Source organism: Egretta garzetta, unplaced genomic scaffold (genome assembly GCF_000687185.1).
Source record: "Egretta garzetta isolate BGI_Z169 unplaced genomic scaffold, ASM68718v1 scaffold589, whole genome shotgun sequence".
NCBI classification, from domain to species: Eukaryota; Metazoa; Chordata; class Aves; order Pelecaniformes; family Ardeidae; genus Egretta; species Egretta garzetta.
The window spans coordinates 1,109,574-1,123,391 of NW_009266282.1; the positions used below are offsets into that span (position 1 = coordinate 1,109,574).

Sequence of the window (13,818 nt, forward strand, 5' to 3'; positions counted from 1 at the left end):
GAGATGCAACCACCCAACAGGTTCCCAGCAGGGACTGGGCAGAACCAGAGTGAGCAGCTCCAGCAGATTCCAAATGTACTTCCACCCGCAGGCTTTGCAGTTACTCACATTGCTCCCCATGCCACTTGCTGAAAACCTGGTACTCAACATCTAGGTCTTCAGGTGCTGCACGTGCTCTTAGACCTCCCTACAAGTGTCTCAGGTTTCTCCTATCTGTCTCTGAACCAGTCACAATAAAAATCTCCATCTTGCACAGCCATCAATCTGGAAACAGCAATGCCAACAGAGGATGGAAAACTGTCCTGCAAGTATGGGCATGAAACCATGGAACAGAGCCAAGGGTGGCCCCAATGTCAGCAGCGTTGGCAGCAGGGCTCTGACACACAGCTAGCTGTCTTCTTGTCCATTATTACTGTTAACAGTTAGAAGTTATAAAACAGCTGCAGCTTTTCCAATTACTTGGAAATCAAGAGACAACCCCGCTGTGCCGAGCTGAGCCACGTGGCCTGGGAACAGGGCAAAATGGGGTACAGTGGTGAAAGAAAATGCCCATTTTTCCTTTCCTGTGCAAAAGACATCAGGAAGAGGCAGAGAACAGGGAGGGCAGAGGCAGCAGGACAACCCTGCTTCCCCCAGGCAAGTCTGGAGAAGATCCTTCCCAAGATTCCTGTTGTTCACATGCTACAGCTCCAGCCATAGCAACTGTGTTTCAGTCCTCTGTGCCTCTCCCATGTCTTAAGGACCAGGACCTGAAAGGGGGCTGAAATCGTGCAGTATCAAATGCTGACCTTGAGAAAACTGTCTTATAATAATATCACCATACATGAGATCACACGCACCTTGTCTACTGTAAACTGATGGATTCAGAGGCTGACAGCTGCAATTAATCCATAGGATAGATGTATTGAGGGAAGCAGCATGGAGGGTAGTGCCCTCTCTTCCTCTGACTCTCGGACATGATTGTACTTTGAATGTCAGAGACACCACTAGTGAACTGCGGCCTGATTAATCCTCCAGGCCCAAGAAGATCTTGGTCTCTAGATTGTGCCCTCCAGTGCTACAGTCTTGGGTTGTGGACATCCATCCACCAACGGCTTGAGCCCAGCAGCTCCTGCCCAAGACTACCCAGCAGCTGGCTGCCCAGAGGGGAGCTCAAGCTGGGTGCCTACAACCATCAACCCCAACCTTGCCAGCACACTCCAGCAAAGAGTATTTCAAAGCGCAGAGCCAGTCTACTTTCACTTAAGTGGAATCACATAATCCCCAAAGCCCCCCCTGCCATGGCAACCATCCCTCTTCCTTCTGTACTTCTACCAGAAATTGAGGACAGCCAATTCTTGACATCCACCTATGTTTAATAAAAGTCAGTGGTGACAAGGCACCGAATGCTTTGTGTTATATAGCACAACATCTACCTGTGCAGTCAGATGGCTGAAAGACTGCTCCAGCAATATATTCGGTAAGTCAGTCTTAATTTGATCACATTATGCACATCCACAGGCCTCTATAAATTAATGTAATGTTTCTCCCCAGTGAAACGTGTCTGCCTTTATCACTTGACCCCTCAGCCATTCTCCTCTAGTGTAACACCGTGGATAATGAGGTCTTTCACAAAAGGAATTTTGTATTCAGGTTTCTAGTTTATCACCACTGATATGAAAGCCCCAGGAAAACAGCACTACTGATACAGCACTATGTTTTGGAAAGTATAAAAAAAAAAAAAAAAGGCCTGCGTAGAAGATCCTGAAGTGGCATCTTCCTTCTTACCTGATCTTGAAACATTGATCCACCAAAGGCCCAGACAGCAGCAAAGACAAAATAAAGTTCATAAAGCTCCTTGGGACAGTCAGGAGGCGTGTTCTCCTCTGTCAGGAGGCATTCGAGGAGGTAGCACAGCATCTGAACCATACTCTGTTCAGGAATGGGAATAATCTTCTTAAATCTAAGGGATGGAAATTGAATGCACAGGAAATATAATTTGGTCCAGTGACAGTTGCTCCAACCCAGGAAGGCAACCCTAGAAATGCTTTTTCAGAATTTTACTTGTCAGCAGCGTGTGTCTTGTTCCCAGGTACAGTAATAAAGAGAACAACCATTCTCTCCCTCAAACCTGCTGGCACCGGCACATACACAAGTAATAACAGTAATCAGAAGTTTCAAGCATTTTAAAACTTTGATCCTCTTGAAAGAAGTAAAATGGAAGACTTGCTAAAGGCAATGATTTCCTGTGAACACGATGAGTTCAAAAGCGGTCAAATAGAGGAGTAATAAAATAAACCCTTTCATCTTGCCATTTTACATTCATTTAAGCTACACTTACAGAATTCCAAACTAATATTGTAGCAGCACTGAAGTCCTCCATAAAGTAATTATAGCTATTTGAAAGGTTGGTTCTACAATTTCTGAATTAAGCAAGCTACCACAATACTCAGCTCAGGGCTGCCTGCAGCTAATCCCTTGGATTTCACCATCTGACACAATGTTCAGCAAATAGAGTGGGAAATGTCTGATGGGCTTTGCTGCCAACAGCTGTAACCAGCTTGGTCACTCAGGGAGCAGCTCCCTAGCAAGAGGCCAACTGCTACTTCCAAAGACCACTGCTTTCACTAATGCAGCCCCTTCTGACAATCCCCATTGTGGTTAACAACTCCCATGCTCAACTGTACACTGATAGTTTTTTATTTTATTTTATTTCATTTAGATGAAGGTGCAACTATGGGCAGCAAGCAGAGGATGGGAAAAGCTCCCTTACTCAAGTTTGTTGGGACTCTGGCCAGTCCTCACCACAGTATGAATAAGAGTTGTCTCCCATGATGATAAGCAAGAACCACAGAACTTCTCTGTGGGAACTGTTTTGAAGCTAACTCAAGCCAAGGAGCACCAGGGCCCTTTCAAATATCCAAGTTCTTCATGTTCATTGGATTGGTGTCCAACCATGAAACATGCCCAGACTGGATGCCCACACAGACTGGCTTAATTTTGTCGAAATGCATCAGGCAAAAAATTCAAGAGAGAACTGCCTGTAGAGCAATCCTACCCTCTTCCACAAACACCAACTTCCTTCTCATCATCAAGGGGCAGGAAAAGCAGCGAAAAGAGGATAAAAAGAGGATCTGCTCTCTCCATTTTCCATGCTGCATACTTAAAATTTCTCTTCAGCAGTGGTCTGAAATCTGCTCTACTGAAAAATAACTTGTGGAGTTAACTCAGGTCTAGCCTGACATATCAAGAGACTGACAAGACTTTCTCTTTAGGATCTCCTGGATTTACTTTCCAAGAGATACAGAACTGGTACAGGAAGTACAGGAACAATCAAATCAAAATCCAATGAAAACCAGATGAAAATAGATCTGGCCAACAAAGGATGGGCAGGAGCATCAGCTCCCCCACCTCGCCCCGTTGTTTCTCTGAGCTTAAGCCAATGATGCTCAGAGCTCTCAGGGGCAAGGATGAAACCAGTCAGCCATGCCACATGCAACACAACCCCAGCACAGCACAGCTGGTCTGGAAAGCAGCGAGTGTCCCCCCTGAAGAGATACAGCGGAGATAGATACACTCATTCTTCAGATGGTACCTTGTTCTGAGGGTGTCCAGGCAAACCGGCAGGTACTTATCAAATAAAATGGTCAGGTTGGCTTTTTCAGACTGGATCTCTCGCCTGTCAATCCAGCTGCTCACTGGGGGATTCCAGCCCAGATCTGATGGGTTGATGTACAGGATCCCTTTAGGCCCAGGGTAAGAGAGAACATATAGTAAGAACACAGCAGAATTTCTCAGCTACTTTCACACAACTAAATCCCTGACAAATGTGCCTGGGTGCCCCATTACCTACCCCCACCTCCTGCTCCACTGCGAAGTAGAAACATTAACAGAGACTTAACTCAGGAAACCAGGACACCTTTCACGACCCTGGCCCAAATTCAGAACATGGTCTTGCCTGAGTCATGTTATTGCTCTGGGCCCCATTTCCTCATGTGTAAAACTAGGGGACACCTTCATTCCCTTCTCCCATACTTCATGCACTTCTCCAGAAGATCAGGAGCTCTTTGGGATAAGAGACTGTCCCTCTCTTCATCAAGTCCATACAGGCCTTTGCACAACAGAACCACTCTCTCAATAATTCTGAAGCCATGATCACTCATCTGCAGTTAGAGAGCTCCAGGTAAATCTCCAAGATGATGACAGCTCCCCATATGGATTTGGGATAAGGATCATCAGTTTGTCATGTGCTTCAGAAACCTACTCTGTCCATCAAAGGCAGCTGTGATCCCAGGTTGGGAACATTCAAGAGGGATCAATCTGACCAACAAAAGACTGGTTAATGGCACTAGATCCTATTTGGTCCATGCAAAATCCCAGTGTGAAGCTCAGGCCAGGACTCACCCGCTCTGGACACGGTTGCTGGGGTGGCTGTGCGCAGGTGGCTGATCTCAAAGACCAACCGCATTGTTGGGTTCAGAGGGATTCTCTCATTGCTTGCCAGGGTCAGCACCTGCATGTGGCAGACAGACAGACTAACACCTCCCCCAGAAATAGGAATGGAAAGCATTCAGCACTTTTCACTAAAAAGTTTGGCAGCTGTCAGCCCAGGTCCTCAAGGCAAAGCAGCTGATATCTAACAGGAATGATCCTTCTCTCCTCCACGACCAGAATCAACAACAGTCCCTTACAGTGGGGAAAAAAGGTGTAGGATTATGACCCCACTCTGTTTTTAAAGGGCCTGAAATTATGATCAAGATGTTTGCTGTTACTCATGAACCCAGCTCTCCATGAGAGAGAAATTCCATGGAGAACATGCTTTGAGCTATTTTCCTCATGCACCATTTTCTTTATGCAATATTGTTTGGTATATATGAAGAAACACACTTGCATTATTCTAGGAGGTGTTATTTCAGCATCTGTATTTCTCCTAGGCTGAATCACTCCACATAGTCAAGGAACACCTGCTGCTTTAACTTATATTCATTACCTTATTATCATCCATCACAGTATTAAGAGATTCAATCCACATCGGATCAATATCTCCATCTAGTACCATCCACTTGGGACCATCATGTGTGATGTTGGCCAGCTCTCGCATGATTGACGAAAACAGTCCTGGGAGGGTGACAGGAATGTATTGATGAACACTGAAGTTGCCACCTGCTCTAACAGTTTTCTCTAACAACTTACTCAAAATTATAATTCCTCTTAAGCCTTCAAAACTCTGGACACCCATCCATAAATATTACTATATCACGATATGGGTCTAGTCTACTTCAACGAAAAAAGCCATTATCAGTTACCACCACTGAAAATGACTGCAGACCTATGCGTGAGCTTCATTCCCACCGAGAATCATAAGGGATAAGAAAAGTGAAGAGCAGATATTCAGAAGCAAAAGAAGGCATGAGTTACACAATGCAGAGAGAACCATCTGAATATGCCTTGGAAATTCTTATAAATGTTTTTTTGTGGCTCGAAGTATATCAGGGAAATCAAGATGCATTAAACGCTGGGTCATGGCTTTAGTGAGATTGAGGGGAGAACAAGCACAGAATGACATTGAATGACAGAACAAAATGTCAGTAAAATCAAGGAGACAGAGAGGATACAGTGTCTCGAGGGGAGTAAATAATGAATGTTAAGAAGAGCAAGAAGGCTGGGAATAGAGCAGCAGTGCTGCAGAGCAAATGAAAACTCCACAAAACTATCGCTCTCCTCTACATGTGAAAATACCTAGGGAGACCCTGGTGTTCATGAAAAAACATCAGGCAAACATTAAAAAAAAGCCTCTCTTCTGGTGAATTGTGACAAGCACACTTTTTTTTTCCTCTAGGACAAGCTATTTCTTTGTGATCCTGCTCAGGAACAGCATTACATGACTGAAGACAAAGCTTGCGCACAACAAATGCAGAACAGCTCACCTGAAACAGGTATCTGATTCTGAGATCGGATCAAAAAAGATAACACTTTGCTGGGTCTGCCTTGGCTGGGTTCCTCACATTTTGGACACATGGCTCGGAAACTGCTCCAACACCATCAGTATCAGAAATAGCTACTGTCTCAGAGCATCAGCATTTCCCTCGTACACTCCACGACAGCAGAGGAGAGAAAAGTACCTCTCCTAACCTTGTGCATCCACACCACAGAGCAGTCTTGGGATTTAAAATAAGAATTTGGTCCTATGAAGAACATTTTTAGGATTCCCTTGGGGGACTTTTTACCACCTAGCATGTATAAAGTTTTCAACTCCTGACAATGAAAGCACTGACAGGATGAAAACGGGAAGAGGAAAAGAAAAGGCTAATCCCTAAGGGAACGCATCGCCTCTTGTTAGGCTGGTTTTGGTGTTTGACTATAAGAAACAAAATTTTCAGGAATGGTTAATGCAGAAAATATCTGCCTTAAAACCTCAGGGAGAAGTCCCATAAGCTCCCTTGAAACATTACAGGTTAGAAACCACTGGACAGCCACCTGTAAAATGTCCCTGCTGCTGTTTAGAGCCACCCACAGTCCTCCATAAGCAGTCGCTGCTGCAGCCAGTCTGCAGAATTCAGGCTGTATCCTGCACTTCCCTCTGTCACTTTGATTTAGGGTCCCTCATTACAATTAAAAAGAAATTAACACTGGCACTGGAGCAAAGCAGAGGGTCAGGAGGGGTCCATGACAAGGGCCAGGGGAGGTGGGTGGCAGCCCATCTCCTGACGGACTTCTGGCCAAGGGTGATTTATGGCAACTTCTTCCTGTACCTCCCCCATGCTTCCCAAACCAGTCACACACGTAAATCAAAGCTGCCTTTACGTATTAGTCACAAGCAAACATTTTTACTCCAGATTTCTGTAATCTTTCAGCAAGTTTTAATTGCTCATCCTATTTTCCTCAGGAACAATCAGGACCAATGTACCGGCAAATGCTGGTGTAATACAGAGATCAGGCAGCAATATTAAGTGGGAAAACACCACTTTAAGGCTGCTGCGTGCAGGCTACCAGCTATGGAAACCTGGGGAAGGCACATTTTGGGGGGCCGCAGTGCACACTGTAGGACAGGAGGGAACTCTCTTCCATGACTGGTCCAGCCAACCCTGAAAACTGCCTGCCCCATTTAGGAACTGGTAAGGGTTGGTATTAATGGACATGATAATTATTCTCATGGCAATAGGACAAAGCAGGTTTGTGCTGTACTTCCCATTTGAAGATCATTAGGCTAAAACATCCTATGTAACCTTTCAACAACAAAATCGCACATGGCTGTGAGCAGCAGACAAGCGCCAGGGCTTTCAGACCAGCATACAAAGCACCAGTCATCCTGCTGCTGCTCAGGAAGTTCATTAACATTAACCTTCTTTATCTACAGATTCAGGCATGAAAAGTCACTTACCATCTTTCCATTCCCTTGTTGATGGATTAATGATGCCAAAAAGCTCATCATTGGTGACTGCCTTGGGGTTGAGGTCTGTCCAGACAGGACGTCGCTTCATTATCTGGTAAGTCTTGTTCAAGGATCTCATGACCTGAGACTTGCCTGTGCCTGCATTACCCACCACAAAGACAGAGTGCCGGACCATCAGCAGCTCCTCCAGCTGCACCACCTGAGAAAAAACACTCCCAAAATGTAGACAAAGATGCCAAACTGAAGTTCAGATCTACAAAATAACTCCCATTGGGCCACTTCTTTGGAAAGATGTGACCCAGAGGCACAAATGGATTTGAGATTGAGTTTGTTCTAGCCAATCTAATCACAATAGGTGAAATCTTCAGCCTGCAGACAAACCTCCAGCGGTTTACATCTCACAGCCATCAGCCAATGATGTTCTGCTCTCCAAGGGCCACACTTTCATGAGCCTACAAGAGTTAGCCCCTTTGTAAACTCCGGGACCAAGCCAGTGCTGGCTTTATGGGCAGGTGCAACTGCATGATAGAATCACAGAATTGTTTAGGTTGGAAAAGACTTTAAAAGCATTGTCCAACCGTTCCCCTAACCCTGCCATCCCACCACTAAACCCTGGCCCTAAGCACCTTGTCTGCCTGGCTTTTAAATCCCTCCAGGGATGGGGACTTGACCCCTTCTCTGGGCAGCCCGTTCCAATGCTTAACAACCTTTTCAGGGAAGAAATTTTTCCCAATGTCCAACCTAAACCTGCCCTGGCACAACTTGAGGCCATTTCCCCTCGTCCCATCGCCCATTACCTGGGATCAGAGCCCGACACACCCCTCCCGTCCCATCTTCCCCCTCCTGTCAGGCAGTTGTAGAAGATGATAAAGATCAGACCCAGCATAGCTGACTCTGTCCTCCATCAAGGTCTGCCTGCAAGGGGAATACTGTGCAGAGCACTACTTCTTTGTAGAAGTAAAGATGAATGAGAAAAACCAAATAATTTGATGGTGGTATAGGTACACCAGAAGACTTCTTGGTCTTACTTTGAGCACAAAGTTGTCCTCAGCCTGCAGCTGGAGGTCCAGCACAGCCTGCCTCACAAATGACTCAAAATTCAGGTCACGCTGAAAGATCCCCAATTAGGCCCATAAACACTGGCACATCATCGATCACAATCTTGGGGATGTTAAAGTCACGAAGTGAGCGCATCAGAACCTGGTCTTCAGGTCGCTCTGGGTCATCTCGTTTGAGGGAGCCGGCGACAACTAGCACTGACTTGATTGCACGCAAGCCCCAGTCATAGTGATCCTACATGAGAAATAAAAAAACAAAAAAAGGAGGGATGAGTTTATGCTGACAGTACACCACCATGCAGGGGTAAGAACCAGCAGCTCCAAACTTGCAGACAAGTCAGCAATGGAAATACATCCAAACCTGTTATTTGCATCATGGCCAGAGACCTCCACCAGCCTGAGTTAACTGATTTCCATTTCAGTAGGTGAGATTCCCATCAGGGACAGTGTTAAAGAGTCAAATAATTCAGCTGTTCATACCATCACATGGACTCACAGCTGGCAGTAAGACAGCAGCAGGACTTGCGCTCCGGAGACCTAAGAAATTTGTTTCAACTAAATCATAAAGCCAGGCCAGCCAGACCCCTGGATCTGCAGGAGCTACCAAGGTGAAAGATCCTTTAGTCCATTATGAGGCCCCAAACACCCATCACAAGGTTACCAGGCATGTTTGGTCCCAGAGGCAGTCCACCAAGCAGGGACCAGTAAGAACATTGCTGAAAAAGAACCATAAAGAGGCATGAGCAGAACTCTCAAGTCAACAAGCAACTCTTTATATTTCTGCTCTGTTAAGACCACCCAGAGCGCAGCTCAATGGCTGACTGCTTTGTGGGGGAGGCCATGGCTTCCAGCAACACCTCCAAGACACAGCACAAAGTTTCTGTGACAAAGTGTCTCCCACCCAGCCTCATGCTGGCACAGCCAAGATCAAATTTTCCATCTGGAATCCTGATTCAGCGCTTCTCTGGACCCAGCTTTGATCTATGCAAATGATGACAAGGAAAAATCTGATTAATTAGACCTTTGTACTGGAATTGACCCTACTTGGTCAACACCTGACATCACAGGGAACTGTTAGGCTGAACTCGGAGAGGGACAGATATAATAAACCCCTTGCAAGCAGGAGAATCAATAGGAACTAAGAGACTGGAAAGCAAAGGGTCACTGAATACTACCCCAAACATGGTGTCATTTGAGCACATCAAAAACCCTCTCCCTTCAATACAGCTGGTCAAGTGCTTTTGTCCTACAGATCCCCCAGTAAAGCAGTTTGCAAATTTCATTACTCTGATGATGACAAACCTTCTCTTCTCCCAGCACCTAGTGCAAATGCAGGCATTAAATAAACACTGTGAAGATTTAGCCATGGAGAGTGGCAGAGTGTCATGGTCCTGCTGATTTTGGAGATAAACAGGCTTCGTTGTCCCATCAAACTGCAGAAGTGGGCTCACCTGCTTGGACAGGAGCTCTTTGCAGAGTTGGTACAGAGTAATGAACTTCCTGGCTAATGCCCGGGCCTCGATGAATCCCTCGGCCACCAACATAATTTCACAGATCAGCTCAAAGTCTGGCACAACCATCGCACATGGCCTAAAAAGACAGGCAAGAAAAGATTGCAGAACCAGTATTTCTTGGCTACAGGTCTTAGGGGCAGTGGATTTGCAGCTTTCAGGGCTTTTCCCGTGAGCCAGGTTGCACACAGTCTTTCCCATCGCAAGGGATGGAGCTCCTTTGCCCTGCCTGGGCATTCCCAGACCCAGGTTTGTTGCACAAGGCTGAAGCTATCTGTGAATCCCCAATGCAAGTCAATTCCCCCTGGAAATAAAGCCAATCCTGGATATTCCAAAAGACAATTTCTGCCAGTCTTATAATACAGGTCACAAAACTTGACCTGGACTCACCTGAAGAGAGCTTTTAAATTCTCAGGTAGCTCAGTTCGCCCTGCATAACCAGGGTTCATGGTGATGAAAATGCCTACTGAGGGAACTAAGTTAATGTCTTCTCCAAGAAAATTGAAGGATTTCTTCTTATCCCGTATAGCATCCTGCACACTCTTCACCTAGGAACCAAGACAGTGTTATAGTACTGGTGTTCAGTTATGAAGAACATGGCACACAACAGTGCTGCCTTCTTTACCCTTGGCCCCATGACGACTGGAGTGTTTTCCCTGTTTTGGTTTGGGTTTTTTACTGACCATATATAGCTTTATATGCTGTTTGGAGTAAATCTGTGTGGCAACAACAATCTCCCATGACAGTCAAACTCTGACAAAGCAGAGAAAAAGAGCTGAAGAGACTGGGCAGTCAAACCACAAAGAAGTGGCAAGAATTTGCACCATTGCTCTGTAAGACAATGATGGATGTGGGTGAGGAAGAGCAGCTCAGGAGAAGGAAATGCCTCCAAAGCTGCCTGCATCTTACCTTGGCTTTTGACATCACCTGTGGGACACTTCCCAGCACATCTCCAGCAAAAACACCACAAAGGCTGAATCATCTCTTTCAGCTTCCCAACCCAGCAGGAGGCCAGGTGCCCAAGATGAGCTGCAGGCTCTCCAGGCATCCACAACACCCAAATGCAGTCCCAAGAGTCCGACACAACACGGGCCTCTGATTCCCTCCACCCATCTTCACCTCTCCCACACACCACTGCTCTTCATGACAGCCCAAAACCCTCCCCTGTGCCTGCTCTATTCCTTGGCTAGACCCAGAAGAGGAGCAGCATTTCCCGGTAAACTTGGCCTCAGCTCAATTGCAAACTGATCACTTGATATTGCTTTTAACAGTTTTGGGACATCAGATGCTTAATTTAAAACCAAAAGCACAAGGCAGAAGCTGTCAGACACCTCCACTCACCAATATTGTATTGTCTTTTATATTTGCCTGATTGCAGCATTGTGCTTCTTATTCCTTGCCTTCTAAAGAGAGCAAATTTGTTAAAGCTAGATCACCTTGCAAACAGCACTTCAGCAAGGGAGAAATCTCTCAACATTCACTCCTCTAACCTTACTGCTGTTTGCCACCTTAAAGTTACACAATTAATCGAATTTTTCTCTGTAAGGAACCATATCGACATTAGCTGCATGACTAAGACAGCCAATTAAACATCACCATGGTTACACTCCTAATAGCAGCCAGGAGACATGGTGATGGAATGACAGCCAGGCTGCTTTCTTCAGATGCCACGCTCCAGCCAGGAGCGAGGGAATCATTAGCAGTTGAGTCATATCTGGGCTTCTTTTGTTCATCTTCCCTTTTTATTTTAAGATCCTCAAAGACTTTTTTCAAAGACAACTTTAAACTAGAACCTGACGGAAGAGAAATTGAGAGGGAACAATACATAAACTCCTGTACCCGCCTGGGGCTTCTTTGGGACGTCAAGTAAGGTACCAATTATGAGTGAAAGAGAGATGAGAAAAGTGAGGAGTTCATGGAGGGGTTCAGAACAACGGCTTTCACTGAAACATTTACAGAAATGTAGAAACTTCTGGGCTCTAGATCTTTCTTTCTGCAACACTAAGCCCAAAACGGGGTCTAGGAAGAGTCAAGCACCTTAGTCAGACACTGGGATCCTAAAACCTGCACTCAGATGACACTTAGGTCCAGAAAAACTTAAATACTTTGGCATATCAATTTTCAGCACTGAAGTCCCCCAAGGCTCAAAACCTTCAGTTCTGCCCACAGCAGAGCTGTCTTGGTCTGGACAGTGCAGCTGAGCACCCACCCTCTGCTCAAACTCCACTGGTAGATGCTTTTACCTGTCATTTTCAGTGGATATCAATGAGATTTAGGATCTGGACAGACAGACCTCTCCTTCAAAGCAAAGGCCAGAAGCAGTGCCTGTTCTCATCCTGCTGCCCTGTGGTTACCCCTGGGCTGCCCCAGGTTTCAGCCCCTGCCGGAGGGGATTGGCACCTGCAGCACTTTCCCAGGGTGCCCCCTCACCATGCGCTGGGCAGGCATGGGCAGGGTATGGAGCAACTCTCCTCCTGCAATCCTTTCCCCTATGGAAAATATTTCCAGATTTCCTTGGAGGCCAGTAAGAGGGAAGGAAAGGAGGAGGCAAAGTGCCAGTTTATATACAAAGCACAAGAAAACAGGATTCTCCAGCATGATGGGGAGGGCAGTCTCTTTTCCAGCCCTTGTCCAAGGATGGCTGCTCTGCTTCACACAGGACTCACAAAAAAAATGCACTGAATGGTTAAACTGTAGAGGAGACAAGAAATCATTCTACAGGGAAAGCACCTATGCATAGCCGGGCACAGCTCAAACAGCTCTCTCCTAGCTTTAATCCCACGTTGTCAGGGTATCCCAGGCAAGCGCATAAGCAAGGGCTGTAGACCTACTGCAGGTTCCAGTTACTAAGTGTCACCCAGCCGGCACTGGCTTTCAGGAGCACCCCAGCCACAGGGCTGCACCCATTCCTCCTAGGAATTATGCCACTACATCCTGGAATGCCCTCCAAAGCCATTTCACAGAGCTCTCATTACAGACACTGGAATGAAATCTACAGCCATATGAAAAGAGAATGAAGGAAAGAAGTCTGCACAGTCTTGGTGGCAGGTAAGCGTTAAGAAAATTAATCTTGAATGTACTCACAGAATCACAGAATCCCAGAATGGCAGGGGTTGGAAGGGACCTCGGGAGATCATCCAGTCCAACACCCCTGCTCAAGCAGGCTCACCCAAAGCAGGGTGCACAGGACATCGTCCAGGCGGGCTTTGAATATCTCCAGAGAAGGAGACTCCACAGCCCCCCTGGGCAGCCTGTTCCAGTGCTCTGTCACCCTCAAAGTAAAGAATTTCTTCCTCACATTCAACTGAAACCTCTTCTGCTTCAGTTTGTGCCCATTGCCTTTTGTCCTCTCACTGGGCACCACTGAGAAGAGTCTGGCTCCATCCTCGTGACATCCACCCTTAAGATATTTGTAAGTATTTATGAGATCCCCTCTCAACCTTCTCTTCTCCAGGCTGAACAAGCCCAGCTCCCTCAGCCTTTCCTCGTTGGAGAGATGCTCCAGGCCCCTCATCAGGTGATCACTCCTACTTGTTGAATGTGACACTCAACCTGTGCCTGACTGGAGGCAATAAATAACCCCCAAACATCCAGCAGGCCACGGATCTGCCCCAAACACGACCCTTCCCCTCCATGAAAATTATTCCCTATGTAGCAGGCTGAGCAGCCCCACGTCAAGGCAGCTCTCCTCCCCAACATGATATGCTGCAGTTATCTCACAGCATATTAATGGCACGAATGTCTTCCTCGGGAGGAACCGGTACAGAGCCAAGGCGTGTACTGATCTGGGAAAAGGCGCTATTAAGAATTGCCTCAACACAAATGATGTAACTGGGGGAAGAAAAGGAGCGACAAAAATGTTTGCAGTGCATTACTG

At 46.3% G+C, this 13,818-nt stretch overlaps 1 protein-coding gene across 1 annotated transcript in view; it reads right to left on the bottom strand.

Moving 5' to 3' along the window:
• The window catches only part of DNAH9 (dynein axonemal heavy chain 9), a 201,691-nt gene that overhangs the window by 159,936 nt on the left and 27,937 nt on the right, over positions 1-13,818 (bottom strand). Inside the window, 9 exon segments of the mRNA XM_035902634.1 lie at positions 1,768-1,942; positions 3,575-3,722; positions 4,384-4,492; positions 4,970-5,097; positions 7,361-7,571; positions 8,401-8,485; positions 8,487-8,665; positions 9,882-10,020; positions 10,332-10,489. Of these exon segments, the coding sequence (XP_035758527.1) occupies positions 1,768-1,942; positions 3,575-3,722; positions 4,384-4,492; positions 4,970-5,097; positions 7,361-7,571; positions 8,401-8,485; positions 8,487-8,665; positions 9,882-10,020; positions 10,332-10,489 (1,332 nt within the window).